The sequence below is a fragment of the Odocoileus virginianus genome, chromosome 2, assembly GCF_023699985.2.
Source record: "Odocoileus virginianus isolate 20LAN1187 ecotype Illinois chromosome 2, Ovbor_1.2, whole genome shotgun sequence".
In the NCBI taxonomy this organism is placed as follows: domain Eukaryota; kingdom Metazoa; phylum Chordata; class Mammalia; order Artiodactyla; family Cervidae; genus Odocoileus; species Odocoileus virginianus.
Window position 1 is genome coordinate 5,164,251 of NC_069675.1, and position 22,242 is coordinate 5,186,492.

General features: G+C 43.6%; 1 protein-coding gene across 10 annotated transcripts in view; it reads right to left on the bottom strand.

Annotated features, from left to right (window-relative positions):
* Window positions 1–22,242, bottom strand: part of AFF3 (ALF transcription elongation factor 3) — a 578,695-nt gene that overhangs the window by 471,101 nt on the left and 85,352 nt on the right. For 6 of the 10 annotated variants that reach the window (XM_070474966.1, XM_070474928.1, XM_070474921.1 and 3 more), the window contains exons 3-5: window positions 16,142–16,216; window positions 13,802–13,922; window positions 11,913–12,731 (exon numbers count right to left, since the gene is read on the bottom strand). In XM_070474966.1, the coding sequence (XP_070331067.1) occupies window positions 11,913–12,731; window positions 13,802–13,922; window positions 16,142–16,216 (1,015 nt within the window). The remainder of the gene's footprint in view (window positions 1–11,912; window positions 12,732–13,801; window positions 13,923–16,141; window positions 16,217–22,242) is intronic. The other 4 variants (XM_070474952.1, XM_070474946.1, XM_070474937.1 and 1 more) reach the window with 2 other exon arrangements.

Below are 22,242 nucleotides of genomic sequence, written 5' to 3' on the forward strand. Positions count from 1 at the left end.
AAAGTGTTGTCTGGAATGAAGTTCATCTTATATTTTTCTTTTTCTGGATGGTGGGATCTGAGCTGGTTTTAAACTTTCATTGTTCTTCATTATTTAAATTGTTTAAATGAACATGTGGCCTGTTAATGAAAACAATGAGTGATGAAACAGAAAAGTATCAGGAATAAGGGGGAGGGACTTCCCTGGGAGTCCAGTGGTTAAGATTCTGTGTGGGTGTCCAGTGGTTAAGATTCTGTGCTTCCAATGCAGGGCGTACAGGTTCAATTTCTGGTTGGGGAACTAAGATCCCACATGCCACATGGTAGAGTGGCAAAAAAAGAGAGAGAGAGAGAGAATAAGACAGAGAGCAAATGTGCCAATATATCAACAATGTTCAATTCTAGGTGGTGACTTTCTAACTTCCAAGTATTATTGTTACATTTTTTAAGAGGAACTGGCCTGGGAAAAAAAGAGAATTTGGCAGGCAGACTAGGAAAGGACAGCACTCCAAGCACAAAGAAAAGAGTGAAAGAAAATGACATGCTTAGGACCAGCAAGAACTCTAGTTAAGCAGATGGAGATAAAGCCTGGGTCACATTATATGCTATGCTTGAACTTCATTCTAGTCTATATTTCTGTCACTAAACCACAGAATACTATTCAAACCAATTAAAGTAGGTCTGTCTCTATTTACCAGGTACAGAAATGCAATGCCCAGACCTCAGGAACAAAATAATTCAGTATTAGATCAAACAGAATCCTCATCATTAATGCAAATATAAACGAGAAGGGAACCCTGATGTCAACATATTTGTGAAATCAGATGTACAAGATATTTGTGAGATCAGATATTTGTGATACTTACAAGATATTTGTGAGATCAGATGGACACAAAGAGAAGTAAATAGTAACACACGGTAATAGAGCACCATGGATGGCAGTACTGACTCAGTTTGAGCAAACTCTGGGAGATGGTGAAGGACAGGGAAGCCGGGCGTGCTGCAGTCCATAGGGTCACAAAGTCAGCCACGACTTAGTGACTGAACAACACGACAACAATACATCACACGTGGACATGATGGGAATTTAGAAAAGAAGTTCTTGGACGCTTGAAGCAGGCTGTCAAAGTGGTGGGGGCTTAGTGGTAGGTTTTGAAGAAAGGATGAAGTATTTTAAGTCTTCCCAGTTTTACAAGAAATTGTATCATAGGATCCCTACCTACAGCTGGATCACACTTTCATAAATATGGAATATTTGTCTTTTTTCTTACTGAACTTATAGTGAAAAGATATACTAATTAATCAGTTATACTGGACTTTGACTATTTGAAAAAATAAGCAAGCAAAGCTTCACCTTACAGCAAAATAAGTTCCTGATAGATAACTTTTCATCCAGTTCGTTTATGGGTTTCATGTTAGATTTAACTCTTCAATATACCTATGGAAATAGCTTTGTAAACCATAATTACAAAGAAACACATCACAGGAAGGATACAAAATTTAATTTCTCTACTAAACAAAGTTAATCAAAAGACTAAAAACTGCTTACAATATATTTAGGAAAGGTCAACTTTAAAGAACTCTTTCTGAACCCAGGGTTGGGAAGAACCCCTGGAGAAGGGAAAGGCTACCTACTGCAGTATTCTGGCCTGGAGAATTCCAAGAAATGTATAGTCCATGGGGTGACAAAGAGTTGGACATGACTGAGTGGCTTTCACTTTCATTTTCTCAGTAAGAAAACACAAATACTTCAATAGAAAAATAAGTAAAGGACACGAACAGAAGATTCACAAAAGATTATATATGAGAAGCTCTTGTTCATTTTGGAATCATAAACTAGATGTCTAAGAATTTTTTCTTGGGAAATATTATATCAACACAAAATTTATTTATTAGGACACTCACTGCAGAATAATTTACAATAATTAAAAAAAAAACCGAAAATAGCTTCAGTGTCCAAGAAAAGGATTATATAAATAAATTGTGGTACCTCCACAGGATAAAACCACTGAAGAAGTCTCCCAAACAAATGAGATGCAAAAAAAAAGGCATCAAATGCTGTCAAAGACTGTTCAATGACATAGTACAGTGTTGACGGTGTGTTAGAAAAATGAATGGGATAATGACCAAATCTAACAGCTTCATCCCAATTCCATACAGGAGGAAGTATAGGAAAAGTCCAGAAGGATCCATACCAAATATAAGTTGTGATTTTTTTCCAGATTGTGGGATAACAAGGGATTTTTTTTCTGCTTTGTGTTCTTAATGTCATCCAAGTTTTTACAGTGAAGACATGCTATTTGTAAAATCTTTGCTGATCTTTAAGTAAAACTTCTGAAAAGAGTTATCTATACGTAATGTCTCTAATTCCTCTGCTTGATTTTCTCTTCAAACCAAACAGGCTTTGGCCCCAAAACCCTTCTTCCATGTTACTAAATCCAGTATCAGCAGAACTGCCCCTGGTGATGATTCTCTTCCCATCTTGACACCTTCTGTCCTTGTGGCTTTTGGACAGCACATGGCTGTCCTCCTACCTACTGATCCTTCTTCTCTGTCTCCTTTAGGGCTTCCTTCTACCCATCAACGCCTTGCCCTCGGACTGCACCACCACTCACCTCTTTTCTTCAGCCGCCCTCAACCTCTGGGAGACCGTCCAGCCTCAAGGCATTCGATACCACATGTTTGTGGAAAACTCCCAAATCTCCATCTCTGGCCCAGATGTAGATTTTCTTCTCTACTAAACTCCAGAATTGTCACTCCAATCTGTGTGCCCACTTATTACCTCCATGTAGATGTCTAACAGACATCTCACACTCAATAAACCCATGAACTTCTGCTCTTCCCCCCAACCCTGCTTTCCACATGGCTTTCCCCATCTCAGTTGACAGCAACTTCCTTTCAGCTGCTCAGGCCAAAACCTGACCTCTGTTCCTCTCCATCGGCTCTCCTTCCATGTGGATCTAGAGTCCAACCTCATCATGTTTGCCACCGCCTGATCCCCTGGATCAGGGCAGCACTCTGCCAGCAGTTTCTATTCCTGCCTGGGTACAGTCTGCTCTTGACATGACAGCAAGACCGGACTTCGGACCACCTAAGTCAGACCCTCGCAACACCTAAGTTAGATCACGACACCTGCACTCCAAACCCACCAGTGGCTCCCCATTCTCACTCACTGTCCTTACTGTGGCTGAGAGGGCTGAGGGTGGGCTTCCCCTCCGGTCTTCTTCCTCCCCAGACACTCTGGGGCAGCGTAGGCCTTGCTGCTATTCCAGGGCGAGGTTCTCTATCCTACTCTACCTGACACCCTCTCAAGCTGTCTTCCTGGCAGACTCCCTCACTTTCTTCTTGCTCAAATCTCCCCCACTCAGCAAGGACTGTCCTAACCACCCTTTCTACACTGCAACCCAGTCCCTACCCGACATCACATGCACCCCCCACCCCTTACACTGCTCTGCTTTTTTCTTTTTCCCTAATACTTATCACCACTTATAAAAGGTTAAAAAGGAGTGATAAAACAGGCCATGATGAAGCGAAGAAAGCTACTCTGAAAACTCACACTTAAATGGACTCTCAGGAAAGGGTGCTATGATCCTGCAAGGAGTACTGCAAGAAGGACATGGTGAGGATTTAACCTACAGGAGTTAATAGTTAAAAAAAAGAAAAAAAGAAAGAAAGAAAACAAAAAACCAGAACTGAAACAGACCACCACCGAAATTCCAGGAAACAAATCTAAAGCCAAGAAGCCCAAGTGGCGGGTTGATCTGCAGGTCCACACGGGAAAGGCGAGAGCATCCAAAGATGGGGCGGCCTCCCTGGAGGCTGCGAGCTGCCTCTAGGCTGTGGAGTTGGAGGAGGAACCTGTACGGGGCTGTCAAGGGAGGAACCACAGAGGTTTGGAGAAGACCTTCCATCACCAAGGCTCTCTGTGAGATTTTCAAGACTTCTGAGAATTAAAGGGAGAGGGGAGGGGCTGATACACTGCTCAATGTGTACACCTTTCTATTTTTCACTGTTCATCCTCCTGGTCACACACTTAAATGGGTCAACCCTTTACTGCGTTGACCCAAGGGCTACATAGACTTGAATGCTATGTAACCAGCAGTATCACTGAAGGATGTGTCTGGAAGATGACAAACAAACCTGGATGTGGATTATGTTTGTGTAAATTATGAAACGGTGGATTACCATGAGTAACTGGAATAGGACTGTGACAGAAACACAGACTGACACCCAGAGGAAAGGGCCGTGGGACATTCTGGGACTCGGCGCTCACTGGCGGGGGCCTCTAAGAACCCCTGTATCCTAGGCTCTTTCCAGTACATGAATACTTGATTCTCATGGCAGAAAGTGTGAAGGTGCAGGCGCTGCCCTGCGCCCCCAGCACCCGCATCGCCCTGCTTGTTCCCACGTCTCACATCACGTGGCTGGAGACCCGAAGAATCACAAACACAGCCCACTACACGCCCTGCCCCCCAGCCAGGACTTCTGCTCATGGAAATCAGACAAAGGAGAATAGTGAGAAAGAGGCCAAGCCCCTACACAGCACCCCCGGCAGAGGCCTGGCCTGCTTCGGCTTTTGTTTCCAAGGCCTGCATATAGCTCCGTGGTTTATTTCATTTGGGCTGTGTTTACATACATCAGTAAATATGGTTCCCATTGCCCTTCGGCAGAGCGGCTATAAATTACTTGTTGGAAGCATCAGCCTCCTTCCTTCCCATAAAAGGCTCGGCAGAAATGACTGGGGCCCCAAAGAGAGGAGGTCAGTGGTTGGAAGGGAGTGACTTCCTTCACCCACGTCCTTACATTAATCAACTGATTCAACAAATATCTAACTGAGCCAGGCACTGTCAGGGGTGCTTCCATAAACACAGAAGTCAAAACAAAACAGAAATCCTTGCCCTCACAAGGCACTCCAATTCTAGTGAGCCTCATCCACCTCATCTCAATTTCCAGATTCTGAGCTCTCAAACCATCTAGGGGTGAGCACATCAGGAGGGACATGTGAGCAGCCAGAGCTACTATGAACAAGTATAATAATAACTTTAGCTGTTTTTTTAGCGTGGATATTTTGAGCGTTTACCATGTGCCCACCCCTGTTCTAAGCACTTACATCACTAACTTATCAAGCAGTCATAAAAATGCTATCAATGGGTACTGTCACATTCAACTGTGATCCTCACAGTTTTAAATTTTAGATGGAAATAGGGTCTTGGCAAAGGCAACTGGTTAAAATGAGGCCATCTGGGCGGGCTCTAAGCCAAAGTGACTGATGGCCTTACAAGAGGAGGAAAATGGGACAGACACAGGTAAAGCAGGCAGAGACACCATGAGAACACGAGGAAGACGCTGCCACCTACAAGTCAAGGCAAGAAGCCCGTAGCAGCAGCCCCTTCACACCCCACCAAGGAAACCGACTCTGTTGACACCTTGCTTTCGGGCTTCCAGTCTCCAGAACTGTGAGACAATACATTTCTGCTGATCTATGCTAACCAATTTGTGAAAGTGTCTGCTGGTCCTGAAGCCTGACCTGGGTCAGAACAGGAAACCGCCGTGTCCAGGGGTGGCCGGCAGGGCACCCGTTCCCTGCGCAGCCCCGGATGGAGCGTGTAAGCAGCAAGATCCTCCATACGTGCACACTATAGAGGTATCACTAATGCAGCTTCCTCACGTGGGTGAGTGATGCTGCCGCTCAGCTCAATTAAACACGCTATTTAATACTCTGTGCCTTCAAAGAGATCTATTTCAATGAGTCATTCTGAATATGTGCTACCTGAACATTTTAATGTTTCTTCTCAGCCCCAGTCTTGTTGATTTTGTGTTTCATGGAACTAGAAATAAAACTCGAGAATGATGTGGTCCACGGCAGATAATAATAGCTCAGAAAAACCGAAAACACAGACTGAGAAATTCCACGCCAGACTCAGCAATGAACTCTCAGGATGGGGCTAAGCGTTAAGTAAGGGAGACTCATGTCACTCAGGCTTTGCTGTATTAATCCAGGATAATATCAGTCTTCATGACTGCAGTGACTTTTAACAAATAAACACAAAAGAAATTGCAGGATTTCATTTTTCTTTCTCCTCCCACTTCTTGTCACGGGGCCACTACACCTCCAACTCACACACAAGCAAAACCACTTTCAATAACACCCTCATTTTTATATTTTGTTAGCTTTTGTTGTTTCAGGGGCATTTCAAATGAGAAAAACGTAGCCAGTAATTTTCGAACGCTTACCATGATATCACCATGCTAAGCACATTACAGACTTGATGTCATCTACCCTCTGGTAACTCTGTTGAGCAGATACGATCATTCTCTCCACTTCATAAGAATGGAAACCAAGGGGAAGTTAAAGCCCTGACTCCCGGTGACATGGCTAACAAGTGTCAGAGCCAGGACTGAAACCTGGTCCTTGTGGGTGTCCAGAGACCTGATCATCTCACTGAGCCGCGTGCCAGCCCGGTGTGTCTGAAAGCCTGCACATGATTTCTGCCCAAGACAGGATGAAACACATAAGAAGAGGCTTTCCTCCCTGGACTGTGCAGGGCAGGGAGATGCTGGACCACCCAGCATCTTTTCAAGTGACTCCCAACTCCCAGGCTTCAGGCTCTCAGTCCCAGGTCTGGAGTAACCCCCACAAGGTTGCCATTTAAGGGAAAACAGACCCATCATCTGTCCAGATGATATCTGGGATGGGAAGCTTTATGAGAACTGAGAAAATATATGGGGAAAATAAAGTGGCTTGCCACCCACCTCTGTCTGTGTCCTGCCTGCAATGCCTCCATCACTGGGAGTAGCTTCCCACCTCATGGCTAGAAAACTCTATAATATGAATCTAGAGAAGCCAGAGGGGAAGGGGGGATGGGAAAAGATACCTACCTTCTCCCAACAGGTCACATTTTAATATGCTTTCTCTACCATTTTCAATATAAGATTAGAGCAACTGAAGTCATTTTAAAGTGACTGAGTGCTTTACCTTTTAGGGTAAATGTAAGAGTACCAAAACAGGCTGGCTGAACATAAGAGCACTGAAAACTACAGAAACATTTCCACTTGCCAGCCTTTGCTGCGACCTTCAGGACGACCCACCTGGAAGATGGAAAACAAGCGCTTTCGTCCCACCATATCTGAGATCAAATTTGTGAGTCTTCACTTCTAAGTCTAAGCAGTACCAGTTCTTTGAGGCTTCCCGAGAGAAAAGAGGATGCATATCTTGTGGAGAGGAAGAAGCAGAGTGTAACCATCGATGCCGTTGCTAAGCCACACTGAGGGAGGATGGAGGCTGTCGTGATAGGCAGGATGAAGCCAAAACAGAGTGGGACCACAGGCTGGCCACACACCCTCTTTCCATCAGGGAGCAATCAGAGAGCATCCTTTGATTTGAAAACATTAAGCAGCTCAAATGTAATTAAGAAATTTAGCCTGGTATGAATATGTAATGTACACACTGCTTTGCAGACGCCTTCTCCCTCCGACAGGCTGGTGCCGACTTTCATTTGGAAGAAATCCATTTTCATACAAAGGTAACCGAGAGTGACAGGATATAGGAAGCCTACCTCATTTATCTTCTGTGAACTTTAAAGAAAAAAATCAGTTAATTGCTTTTCTAGGAAGCTGTTTTATGAAATCAAGGTGCTTTATCTTTCTGCTCTTATTTGTGGTATAAATGGTGATTTTAAAATGCCCGTCATGAAAATGCTATGATTAATCAATACATCTTAAGGGATTTAATGACTTCTTTTAAAAACAGAAATCTGATCAACCAAAAATGGTCAGTGTGTTCTTGTAAATGAATTATCAACCACTAAGAAAACTCCTAACATACAGTCTACTAAATGATATTCAAATATAGGTGTCTCTTTCCCCGGAGAGGGGCAATAGTCACGGGCTTCCTGACTTTGCAAACGCGTTCTTTTCCCAGCCACTCAAGCCCCCTGCAAGAGCAGTGTAAGTTACTGCCATTTATTAAATTAATAGCAAACAGAAACTAAAATGTCAATGTTTTAGAATGCCACCACTGAAGCTGTAGAGTGCCAAACAAACTGATTTCATAGACTTAGGCTCATATTTTGTCTCCACTGCACTACAGATTAGGCTTTTCTATAGCACTGCCCAAATTTTGTTTTGCCTACAGCACCTAGGATAAAAATATGTATTTTTTAATTCTACCAACTTTGAGACTAATATGAAGCACACTTTCCAATCTGAAATTAGATAATTTCACCTCTTATTTCAAATAACAGTGTCTTATTAGCCCATGAGCCGAAGACAGGCACTGTGAAACTAATGAAGCATAAGCTTCAGGGGCTCTGGAGTCAAGGTTCCTCCCAAGGTCCCAAGAGGAGCCCCAGTAATGTGTTTTTGCAAATATTTCAAGTGTAAAATATTTTCCTATTCTTTTTTTTCCTAAACAGGACCTCTAAGACAGTACAAATGTTAGGTCTCACAACCTATATTTGCCCCCTCTAGGCTAACAGTGAATTACATGCTCCATGTTAAGGGCAAGTATTAATTGTGTATGTGTGTGCAGGAGACAAAAAAATAATTCACTTACACCAGAAATAAGATTCAGAGTGCCTGCCTTAGGACACCCCAGGACACCTGCCTCAGCCATTCCTCAAGGCTCCTGGCTCCTACAGGACCACCCTTCCAAGCGGCACCCCAGGGAGGGCTCACTTAATGAGGGGGAGCATCAGGAGTGAAAGTCTTGGCTATAACAACAAAAATATGTTTTTCATTAAACACAAAACTGAGCTGGGAACAGCCAGCTGAGAGGCAGGTGTATCAGTGAAGGAAGTCCCTTGAGCTCTCTCACTTCCACATCAAACTGCACTGAAATTTCTCTGCACTAATTACCTATTATTGAAGATGAAAGAATGGTAACAAATAATTCGCCATGGCAGCAGATAGGGTGCACATGTTGGAAAGAATGAAGAATTTACCAAGTGTAAAATCAGACAAGAGAGATTCTCAAATTCTCAATTTTTAAAAGCAACAAAGAATTTTTTTCTATTCTAAGGATTATGAAGTTAAGGGAATTTTCCTAGGGCTAGAAGCCCAATTTTAAATTTAGTTTGGACTATAAGTGAGAGAAATGGCAAATTAAAAGTGAAGTGCTGGAATCTCCTTCATTTCTTGGAGGCAGAGATCAGGTTTTAAAACATTTTTTTTTTAAATCTCTCACACCACATTCCACCTAGCTATTGATTTGCTTTTCTTATGAGGAACGGCCCTTCCCAGTACCATACATATAGTTATATTTTCACTTCCCTGGTTTTCATGTCATTTTTACCCAACACTTCTTTTGAGTCTCCAAATTCTTCACAGTGTCTTAAGTTTTGCTCTGTAGCTAACATCTTGAAAAAGTGTAGTCAAGTAATGCAAGGTCCCTTCAGGTCATCTCCTGTGTCAATTTTCCTAAGAAACATATGCTCTATCTCGGTGAAAATAACATCAGTACTACTGAAAGGACATTTCCATAGAGCTGGTATCTGTGTAAAAAAATACAAAGGCATTAACATTTATTAAATGGTTTGCTACCTTGTTTTATTCCTTCCAAAAAATTAAAGCAATACCTTCAAATCCAACTAGTTGATAAAATTCTTCAGTTTCTATTATGACTGTGCCTTTACAGAAATGTCTTATAAATACTGAATGATAGGTCTACAAAGAGTATTTTTTAAACTCTTGGGGATACTGTAAAGAAACAAACCAACCAACAAACCCTTTGAGCTTCAAGGACAGGAAGTGGAACATTCACTTACAGGTGCCACCCTGCTGCCCATTGGAGAGTCATGTTATTATAACAGCAGACTGACTGAGCACACAAGAGTTACATGATCCAAATTACCAGAGTCCTTAATATGCAAAGCTTTTTGCTAAAATAAGGACCATATATACCCTCCCCCACCAAACAAACAAAACACCCCATCAATTTTAACTTTGTTCTACAAACAACTTTACCTCTTTTCCTCAATGCATGATTGACCTCTCTGAAATATACCCTGGAGAAAGTTCAATGTCATTCCATGTGGGGGAGATGAAACACTTCTTATATAAAAGTTCTCATTTCTCTTGGTCTGCATCTTTATCTCAAGCATTTCCCCCTTTCTGTGAACACTGACACTTGCACAGGATGTCATTCTCAATCTGGAATCTGAGACAGGCATCATGGAAGCATCCACATGATCAAGGACATACCCAAAAGCCCAGTGAAAACTGGAGAGTTGTCCACATAAGGCTGCCCTGGTTGTCAGAAACAGACTTTCCACCAGAGCTTTACCAAGCTCATTAGGTTCCAAAGTAAATAAATTGTTACCCAATAAATTTTAAGTTCCTTTGGTGCATAAAAAAATAATTTTAACAAGGAATCACTGGGAATTAAAATTATGAAGGGATTCATGGTGATTATGGTCACCTCTGTTCAAAAATAAGTCAGGCTTCACTGGCTGGTACAGACCATTTATTTGATGAGGATAAGAAAAATCAAAGAGCTGGATGAATTCACTTTTGTAGGCAGGTATCTAGGTATGTTTCCTATAGACGTTTAGAAATGTAAATGCTTACAGAAGTTACATTTTGCTTCCATTAGTTCCTAATAAACACTTTTTGGGATCCATCATAAATGAATAATCAAAAGAAGTTATTGGTATGCATGTCACTTAATTTCCTCATGAGAACCTGTGTAAACATCTCAGAGTAATAAATGTGTCTTCTCTAAGGGGAATACATTGATCTCTCAGTAGGTATCTGGTGCTTTCTGAGATGAGGAATCAGAAATGCATAAAAGAGCTGACAGTGGCTCAGTCTTGTCGGACCCACGATGAAAAATGTCAAATCATCTGTTTCACTTGGTTACTAGATCAAGTTAAGATACAAAGAATATTCTGGCCATACTGTTATACCATTGTTTGAAAAGAATATGTCAAAACAAAACCACAAACAACTCCTTGAAGAGTCCCTAAGTATAACGTTCTGGAGCTTATACTGTATGTTAGTAAGTATACCAAATCACAGCAAAACAAACAAAAAATGTAGTCATATTTCTCCTTCATGTGATCTTAGCAACTGTCATCTATTTGGAATAGAATACGAGACGTGATCTTCTCAAACAGAACCTCATCTTCCACCCAGATTTACTGTTCAAGTGACTAGCCACAGCCTCTCTGCTAACTCTGATTGGTATTTACTTGTTTTAAAGTCTAATATTCCACATATTCATCCTATATATATTTTGTCATGCAATAAAAAAGCACTTTAGAGTAAATTCAACATGCAAACCAGAAGATCCTGAACTAAAAGATTTCACTCTCTTCACATTACCTAAGATCACTTCCATAGGACAAGGAGAATTCTCACTTAACATCAGTGAATCCAGATCTCAGATATTATAATACAGATAGGACACCTGAAACATTTGAATAATCACCATGTTCAATACTGAATCACTTAACAATTACTTTAGAAAACATGATGAGGCCTGCCTTGTCAAGTTTCTCCTGGAACCTTTCAAAACTGTCAGAAATGTTGAATTTCTGAACTCTTTTACATACAAATGAACCTCTTTGCATACTAAAAGCTTTGACATACTTTTTTCCAGTATACAAAACCTCTGACAACACTGCCTTGTTCACACACACACACACACACACACACACCCCTTAAACTATATTACTTCAAGGCATTCCTTCCTGAACTAGCAGACACGCCACGCCACAGCTGCATACGCTGGTACTTAAAAATATTCTTATCATAATCAACTTGAGATTTTAAGAGTCATTATGGATGCATATACCCTTCTGTACTGATGGCTACAAATCCCACCACGTGACATTAGCCACACACTGACATAAAGAAACAGGGAGGGAAACTCGGAGCTGTCAGGTCAGCACTCGGACGACCCAGGTGCGCGTACGTGGTGCTGAGAAGACTCACCTCTCCTTGCTTGGGGATGCTGAACTTGGACAGCTTGGCCTTGGCTCTGGCTGACTCCGACTTGGCGGCCGGGACACCCCTGTACAAGCAGTGCACGCCAGTCTCTGTAGACGACTTCAGCTTCGGAGACTCATCGGGCGCCTGATCTTGGCCGTCCATGGGCCGCACATAGGCGGTAGGCTTCTGCTGGACGAGGCTGGGTTTCGAAGCCAGGGAGGGAGGAAAGTTCTGCACGCAGTGGCCACTGCCGCCGTGCTTGGCTCCCATAGCAGGGGGCCTGTCCTGGGTCTGAAGACCCACCTCGACATTGCACACCTGTTTGGTCCGCGGTTGCTGTCTGCCAACGCCATCGCCAAGCAAGTTCCTGAGAGCGCCCTGTTGTGCTGAGTTGGAAGAAGAAGAAGAGGAAGATGAGGAGGAGGGGCTTGACACACTGGGGCTGGGGTTTTTATTACGATTTTCTGGGTGAGCAGATCTGTTCAGATCAAGCGTCCTGTGTCCGTGCTTACTTGCTCTCTGTTGGCCATCGGACGGCGGGTGCCCAGCCTTCTGCCAGCCCACGGTGCCCCGTTTACTCTGCTGCCCGGGGACGGCTGCTGGGGCAGATGTGGTGCTGCAGATGGATGCTGGTTGAGTCTGGGTTCTTGAATCTGCCACAAAATGTTCATCAATCTTGGTCACAGGAGCCTGAGGAACCCCAGGTTTGGGAACACCCACAAGATGACTCTGGTTTGATCGATCCGTGAGAAAGTCTTTCATTTCATCGTAATTGCCTAAAGTGTTCTGGAGCCGGTTGGAGAGCTCATCCCCCTTGTTAGTCTAGAGAGAGAACACAACACCCACAGTTCTGTTAGAGATCACAGGAACACAGGGGGATGATGGAAGAACAGGCCCTTATCACTCAAAGAGACAGACCTGCCACATTCAGAACGAGAGCAGGAAGATTGGATCAGACTCGGTGCTTCTGAAGACATCTGTCTACTCTCTGCATCTCACCAGAGCTGGACCACTGCTACCGGCCTCAGCACTCGAGAGTGAAGCATCTCTCCGTGGTCTTGTGCCACAGCCAAGGAAACCAGGAAATTTACTATTGCCACGTCACCAAATGGTCTGGACTAAGGCTTTTCTTAGGAGTGGATTTCCTTTTCCTTTCTTTTTTTCATTCCACTGTAAATTTTCCTTGAAAGTCCAGATTTGGCTCAAATTGTTTCACTTCCAATGTCTAAATATACAATTATTCTCATCAGAAACCCAGAGAGACAGACAGAAGGAGCCAGAGAGCACAGCACCATGTCCGTCACCCCGCCAGCAGTCCCTGGGCAGCAGACTAAGGGGGCACCAGGGTGCTCAATCTGCCCTAAGCCCCCGGCCTGAAATATGCTCACTTCCAAGCAGCCTGAGATATGAGTGAAATCTGGGAAGAGAATTTCATTTTGGAAGCGAGGTTGCACTTCTGGCCTTCAGCAGAAATAAGAAACAACCAACAGTTCTTTTCTTATGAACCATATCAAGTACCCTGCTCCTAGTACAAGCTGCGTGTGACAAATGTGTGACAAGTATGGAACCCAACCTCTGTTTAGTGTTTGCTTCCTAACAGTTTAGAAAACATAACAAACAGCACTGACTTTGCAAGTCAGTGCAGAGATGAAGTCAATTATGGATAAAAACCACAGCATGCAGATGTCCATCTTCAATAAAAGTTGTACTTCACTGAGGGACCAGACAGTAAAGACATACGAAAGAGACACCAAAATTGTGGGGGCGGGGGCATATTTAGGGGCTGAGCTGTCTCAAGCTGGGTTGGCCAGCTCCTGTAGTCAAAACTGCCATTCCACGGGGTTAAGCAGGAGGAAAGGCGGGGTGAAGAAGGACAAGCAGAAACCACCTACCTTGTAGGGTTCACTAAAGAGGGAGTAACTCGAATTAAATGTGCCATCGTCCTGCTGAGTTTCCTGATTTCTTCTCTCTCGTTCTTTTCTCCGTAACACGTTTCTATCTGGTTCGTAGACACTGCATAAGGGAGAAAGAGGAGGATAACCACACACACAAATTAAATGTAATGACCAATGCAACATTCACCTGAGTGCAGAGGTCTGCTTCACTGGGAAATGACGATGGTGAAGGGGAACATGGACCAGATGAAAGCCAGCCTAATCAAGCAGTATGGTGAGGGTGTTTTAGAATTCCATTCTTCAGGAGGGAAGAAAAATCTTCAGGACAAGTTGCAACCAGTACTAGACCTCTCTCCTAACACGTGAAAGAGGGAGTACCTACACAACTTTGACAGGAAAAGACTGAAAATAATCTTAAAGCAGATGGTAATTACAGCAATGTGTAAATAGAAATTATGAGTGTATTTCCTCTTATGACATAGCCCCAGAATGTTATATGGGAATGTGTCTGCTCTTTTCTTTCTCCCCCGCCTTTTTTTTGCATGGCTGTGTTTCTGTAGTGATTCTTTCATTAACTAGATCCCCAAAGAGCTGTTAAAACTCCATGCTGCAGTGGTTTTCACGGTTATGAGCCTTCTTCTGATCTCTGCTAATCAGTCAAGTCGTCAAACCCCTCCCGAATCTATCCTTCCTTCTGATATATTTGACACGATCACTCTTCCTCACCATGAAAAATGTGCAAAGAGGAAGGGATGCAGGCAACGACAGAGAGGACGGAAATTGAATCATGGTGTGTCATCAAGGAACTCGGGCTTTTTGTGCAAGAGAATTAATATCTATTCCCTCAAGATGTAATTACGAAGTGACCAGAAACCTGATAACTAGAAGGACTAAGGAAAAAAAATAGTGTTCCTTCCTCTTAGTGAGGGGAAAATAAAGGGGCTAATTCAACTAATAATAAGGAAGTGACTCGTTAAGTGATGGAAGGAAACAGACTTGTTTTTTCAGCTCAGTAGACAGAAATCTGGCTGCCGTGTAGACAACAGAACTACCCATTGTAAGGCACTACCACGTCCTCCAAATGAGTGCTGTGTGCATTTCCAGCAGTTAGTTTAAGTGACCTTGTCGTCATTTTGCTCAGACCTCCCTCTCAGTCTAGGAGACAGAGGCTGGACTTGGGAGCCAGGACGGCCACCTCCTCACCGCAATCCTGCCATAAACCAGTGATGTGATGACAGAAAAGCCATGCCATCACTCTCTCTGCAGCCCTCATTATAAAAAAGCACCTTCATGGTACTGTCACAAGGGTTAAACGTGAAGGAAATCTCCAAAAAGGGCTTTGTAATAGCTGCGGGTGCCCCAAATCCAAAGTGCTGCCTTCAAATGTTGTTATAATGAGAGGATTCGAGGGTTCAAAGAAGCAAAAAAATAAGTGAGGTTTGGGATATTTTTTTAGCTAAATTGCTATCTCGAGTAAAAGAGCATATGCATGTCATGTTGCTGTAAAGGATGCAAATAAAACGATCATAAAATAAATATTGCTTATCCTCCCAGCTCTGCCCGTGAGACCAGGATGTATTTTAAATTTGCTGTCAAAGGGGTGATGTTCAATGTGCTTCTGGCAAGACTTCGACAGCACCTAAGGCATTTCATTTAAATTTCAGATCAGGGAAGGTTAAAATACCCAGAACATGTAGCCTATTAGCATTTTAATTCATCCTTAGTACATTACCCAAAGTTATTCGGTTTGGGAGTCCAAGAAGTGACCTTCACGTAAGGGAGGCTGGGACCCTAGTCTTCCCACAGTGAGGCTCACCACTCCAACCCTATAGTTACTGGGGACTCCCCAGGGTGGCTTTGGTGACAGTGACGGGCTTAAGGGAGGCACGAGATGGGAATGACACTCATTCACACAACGAGGTTTCAGATTCACAGGGGAGTGCAGACATCTGGGCCTGACTTCTGTGAACATACCGTGGATTTCTGATGGAGGCTGCTCTGAGGACACAGAACACATGCTACGGATGGGCATGAAGTGGGCTGGAGCCAAGAGAGGCGTTGCAGGTTTCCAATGAACTGGCTCATTTCTGGACCAGCACTGGCACTCAGAAACACGTGCCTGCATCACATGCACACATCCATGGGTGAAGCACCTACTGTGTGCCCCCCATGCACAGATTCCCACAGACATGCTTGCTGTCTTCAGCCAACTCAGGCTAACCAAACACACAAGACTGGTGGGATGCATGAAGTGGACTGATGTAACACAGAGCAGGCAGGTGGTCACTCAGGATGATCCCCCGGGCTTCTGCGAAACCCCCTTCCCCAGTATGATACCTCCTGCATCTGCTGGCTGACGACTGAAACTCCACAACTAGAGAGTCATTCCTCTGGTTTAGGATGTCTTCACCCCTGTAAGAAATGCAGATACCACAAGGAGGGAAAACATTTTACACCTGATCAGCCCCCAGCGCCTAAGTGCGCATACATTTGTCAGCTTTTCCCCAGAGGCCGGAGGAAAGGACACAGGACATCACGGTCCAAGGGGAGTCCAAATAGGACTTGTGATGCAATGAAAAGTTCAGGAACAATGCAGAGTATAGCAATGACGATACAGAAGTTACATTTCAAGGGATTCCCTGGTGGTCCAATGGTTAAGAATCCGCCTTGCGGATTTGATCCCTGGTTGGTGAACTAAGATCCTACATGCCACAGAGCAAGTAACCCATGTGCCACAACTAGAGGGTCCACACACTGACACAAAAGATTGCACACAATGCAATGACGACTCCATCTGCTGCAACTAAGACCAGATGCAGCCAAATAAATAAATATTTTTAAAAAAAATTCCTAGAAGGGGGATTTGATGTTTGGCTAGCATTAAAAAAAAAAAAAGATACTTAAAAAAAAAATGAACCATACCTATTCTGCAGCGAGACTTGGACGTTTAAGAAAAAGGCATTATAAAGAAACAAAAGACCTATACATAGAAAACTATAAAACGCTGATGAAAGAAATCAAAGAGGACACAAACAGATGGAGAAACATACTGTGTTCATGGATTGGAACAATCAGTATTGTCAATATGGCTATACTACCCAAAGCAATCTATAGATTCAATGCAATCTCTATTAAGCTACCAATGGTATTTTTCACAGAACTAGAACAAATAACTTCACAATTTGTTTGGAAATACAAAAAACCTCGAACAGCCAAAGTAACCTTGAGAAAGAAGAATGGAACTGGAGGAATCAACCTGCCTGACTTCAGACTATACTACAAAGCCACAGTCATCAAGATGGTATGGTACTGGCACAAAGACAGAAATATAGATCAATGGAACAGAATAGAAAGCCCAGAGATAAATCCACGAACCTATGGACACCTTATCTTCGACAAAGGAGGCAAGGATAAACAATGGAAAAAAGACGACCTCTTTAACAAGTGGTGCTGGGAAAACTGGTCAACCACTTGTAAAAGAATGAAACTAGAACACTTTCTAACACCATACACAAAAATAAACTCAAAATGGATTAAAGATCTAAATGTAAGACCAGAAACTATAAAACTCCTAGAGGAGAACATAGGCAAAACACTCTCTGACATGAATCACAGCAGGATCCTCTATGACCCACCTCCCAGAATATTGGAAATAAAAGCAAAAATAAACAAATGGGACCTAATGAAACTTAAAAGCTTTTGCACAACAAAGGAAACTATAATTAAGGTGAAAAGACAGCCCTCAGATTGGGAGAAAATAATAGCAAATGAAGCAACAAAGGATTAATCTCAAAAATATACAAGCAACTCCTGCAGCTCAATTCCAGAAAAATAAATGACCCAATCAAAAAATGGGCCAAAGAACTAAACAGACATTTCTCCAAAGAAGACATACAGATGGCTAACAAACACATGAAAAGATGCTCAACATCACTCCTTATCAGAGAAATGCAAATCAAAACCACAATGAGGTACCATTACACGCCAGTCAGAATGGCTGCTATCCAAAAGTCTACAAGCAATAAATGCTGGAGAGGGTGTGGAGAAAAGGGAACCCTCTTACACTGTTGGTGGGAGTGCAAACTAGTACAGCCACTATGGAGAACAGTGTGGAGATTTCTTAAAAAACTGGAAATAGAACTGCCATATGACCCAGCAATACCACTTCTGGGCATATACACTGAGGAAACCAGATCTGAAAGAGACACGTGCACCCCAATGTTCATTGCAGCACTGTTTATAATAGCCAGGACATGGAAGCAACCTAGATGCCCATCAGCAGATGGATGGATAAGGAAGCTGTGGTACATATACACCATGGAATATTACTCAGCCATTAAAAAGAATTCATTTGAATCAGTTCTAATGAGATGGATGAAACTGGAGCCCATTATACAGAGTGAAGTAAGCCAGAAAGATAAAGAACATTACAGCATACTAACACATATATATGGGATTTAGAAAGATGGTAACGATAATCCTATATGCAAAACAGAAAAAGAGACACAGATGTACAGAACAGACTTTTGGACTCTGTGGGAGAAGGCGAGGGTGAGATGTTTCGAGAGAACAGCATCGAAACATGTGTATTATCTAGGGTGAAACAGATCACCAGCCCAGGTTGGATGCATGAGACAAGTGCTTGGGCTTTGTGCACTGGGAAGACCCAGAGGGATCGGGTGGAGAGGGAGGTGGGAGGGGGGATCGGGATGGGGAATACATGTAACTCCATGGCTGATTCATGTCAATGTATGACAAAACCCACTACAATATTGTAAAGTAATTAGCCTCCAACTAATAAAAATAAATGAAAAAAAAAAAGCCAACATGAAAAAAAAAGAAAAAGGCATTAAAGGGACTTCTCTAGTGGTCCAGTGGCTAAGACTCTGCACTCCCAATGCTAAGACTCCTGAACTCCCAGGTTCAATCCCTGGTCAGGGAACTAGATCCCACAGGCCACAATGAAGAGTCTGCATGCCGAAACTAAAGATGCAGCAAAATAAATTAATTTAAAAAAAGAACAAAAAGGCATTAGGATACAAGCCACATCGATGAAGCAGGTATCCGACTGGCTGCATTTTTGGGCTCAAGGGTCACTCCCAAATACGGAGAAGAGGGAGGTAAGATGCTGCACTCCTCTTTAGGCAGACCTGCCTTATTCCCAAACACCTGGAAGCGTAAAGATACCCAGAGGCGCTCGCAGATGCAGACTGCCACTGGCTTGCGTTCTCTAACGAGGTCCCGCAGGCTCACCCACCCTCTGGCTTTCCTACAAGGAGGACTGAATGCCCTCAGGACCTCCTCCACATAAGCCACTAACACAAATGCACTGGCCACCTTTCGTGGGACACCATGACGTACCCTCCACTCCATCAGATGAAACCAGAGTGACCCAAGATGACACCTCCCCCTCTCCCGAGAGGAGGGCGATGGAAGCCTCACCAGGGAGGCAATCCTTGTTGGCTGCCTTCCCTCAGGTTTCTCTTCTCCATCTGGAGAGGGAAGCACTGCTTTCACTGCTCATTCAGCATCTCCTACCAGGAACCTACCTCCTCCTCCCTTATCCTGAACTGGAACCACAACCCCCTCATCACCGACAGAGGTCATGGGAACAGAAAGTCTGGAGCTGCCAGCCCTCACCTCTCCCTAAGCGTCTGCACTTCTCTCTCTTCCACCGACACTGAGACAGTATCTGCCCAATGGTGATTCCACCATTCCTCTAACCGCAAGCCTGGGAAGGCTCTCACAACCCCGGAGAGCACATTTCTCTTGATGCCGTGCCAATAAAATTCAGCCCTCTTCCCCACTCTGCCATCCAGCAACACTAGGGTCGGGCCATTTGCTTTTCAAGCAAAGAAGCCTTCCTCCCACGTGCCAAAAGCCAGGCCAGCCTCCCTGGGGACAGTCACAGGGAACTCCGATGCTTGGCGTGTCAATACACAAACTCAGTAAGAGCCTCATGGTATGTGTCACGTCTCTTTGTTACCAGCAGACGGTAAAATCTCTATCATCTGTAAGGCGGTTTCTTGTTTCCCTGACATTTACAGGAATCATACTCCTCAAATGCATGTCACCAAATGTATTTATTTATTTTGCATGAAAGTAAAGGCAGTCAACTGCTATGATACTATTTATTACTTATTGCCAATGCATATCATTCCCACACAATGAAGCTTTTTAATCAACTTCTTCTAAAAGACTTACTTATTAAAAAAAAAAGTCAATGAAAAATGCTGTTAAAAACATATCTGATAATTTCCCATATATTTGTTTTTAATCTATAAATTGAAGGATTTTGTAGGGCTCTGGTCAAAGTCAATTGTGCTGCTTAAGGAGGAAAAGATGCACCAATATGACATTATCATTGCCAAAATTAATGTATCCTCGATTACATGGTGACAGCATGGAACCAAGCAGCAATAATACCTTTGAGCCTTAGACTTCTACCCTCCACTGAGCTCAAAGCATTTCACATATATATCCTTTGATCCTTACAACATCCCTTGGAGAAAGACAGGGATGGAAGATATTCCTAGGTTCACTATTTCAAAGATCGAGGAACTTAGGATAAGAGTTTGATTGTCTAAATAGTGTCATGAAGAAGACACCATGTGGAAGAACCTACGTCCAAAGTACTTTCTTCATGTCCATCCATGGAAGAGGACCTATCTAAGAACCAAGAAGTGGCCACATTTCCTAAACCCTGGTGTCCGCAAGCCCAGGGTGGAGCAGCTGGGAACATAAGCAGCAGCGAAGCAAAGCAGGGCAAGTGAGACGAAGGGAGGCTATTTTCTCCTTCAGACAGTAGTTAGAGGACCCCTTCTAGCAGAGGAGATTGACATCCTGTGATCGGGGCACTTGAGAAGGAGCCAGGATCGCTTCCTGTATGAGATCTCCTTTGAGCTGGGTCTCAAAGGAGCAGATGGAAGAGAGGGAAGGGAAGAGGACCAGGACGTAGAAGACCCACGAATGAGAAAGGGGCCTTTGACAGTGTTTGGAGGAGGTGACATTTGCCTCCACCACACCATCTTTAACCAGATGGAATTCCACATTCAAAGTTTCGTTTATTGGCTTTGCTCCACTGCTAAGCTACCTCACCCTAAATAAGTTTATTTGATCTCTTCCTGAAAGCGGGCCTGGTTGGGAGTGAATAATGAAGGGTGGATGCAAGGGAGAATGAACGGGCACCCAGACTCACTAGCCCTTCTTTACAGTTTGCATCAGGGCCTTCCTCAACCAGCTGGACCACAGAGGAGACAGTCTTATCTGTCCGAGGATGTGGACAGCCCTGGGATACAGGGCTGACACGCCCCCAGGGGGTGGGCTGGAGGCACAGGGTCAACGGGAAGAAGAAGCACCAAGCGAAGGGGGAAGGATGTTCTGCAGACACGCTCCTGCTCTTCAGAGCAGCAGCATCAACAACCGTGTGTAACTAAGGAAATGAAACCAAGCTCCAAAATTATAACAATTGCTTTAAATTTAATGAGTCTAATTAACAGCTCTTGTTATTTATAAAACAAATACTAAAAGATCAGTAATCCTTCCTTAAATCAGAGAAAAGCAAGGTTGCTGAAGTTTACTTGCAAAATTCTTTCTTAGTCTGCAGTCAGAGCAGTGGACTGAAGGGAAGAAAGGTGGTCAGGGAGTGGGTAGGTGATAGAGGCAAGTCAGGCAGAAAAGATGTGGCTGGAGACAGAGATGGGTAAGGAAGCAAGGATCTTCCCAAATGGGGTGCAGGAAGGCCCTGAGTTATTGGAGCTGCTGTGGTGTTGGTGGTGTTGATGGTGACTCTGACAGTTGTGATTGTAATGGTGATAATTGTGATAATGGTGATTGTGATGCTGATGACTATGATGATGGTGATGGTGGTGACAGTGGTGATGGTGATGATCATGATGGTGGTGATGGTGCTGATGGTGACTGATGGCAATGGTGGTGGTGATGGTGATGGCAATGATGGTGGTGAGTACAAAGGTGATGGAGGTGATAGTGGTGATTACAATGGCAATGACTGTGATGGTGATGATGGTGGTGACTGATGGTGATGGCTGTGATGGTGGTGGTGACTGTGATGGTGGCAGTAGGTGGGGGTAGTGATTAAAGCCCTGCTCGGGAATGAGGACTGGTCAACAGTGCATACTACTAACCCTTAAACCCTGAAGAACACTCCAATGACCCTGCTCACTAATACTAGGCTTTTCACTCTGAGTCACTGAATCCCAGTTCCCATGCCTGCTCACCCTACTTTCCCCCCACAATTCTATGCCTGGCTCACCATAAGCTCTGTAAGTATAAGCGTCAACCCCACGATTATTTCCACCATGGATATTTTGAAAAGGTCAGCCCAACCTTACTTGTGTGTCTCTGACCAAAAAGGCTGTCTCAATCTTGGAACTCTGAAAGAATTTACAGATCTCTGCCTTAGGGCTGCCAGCCTG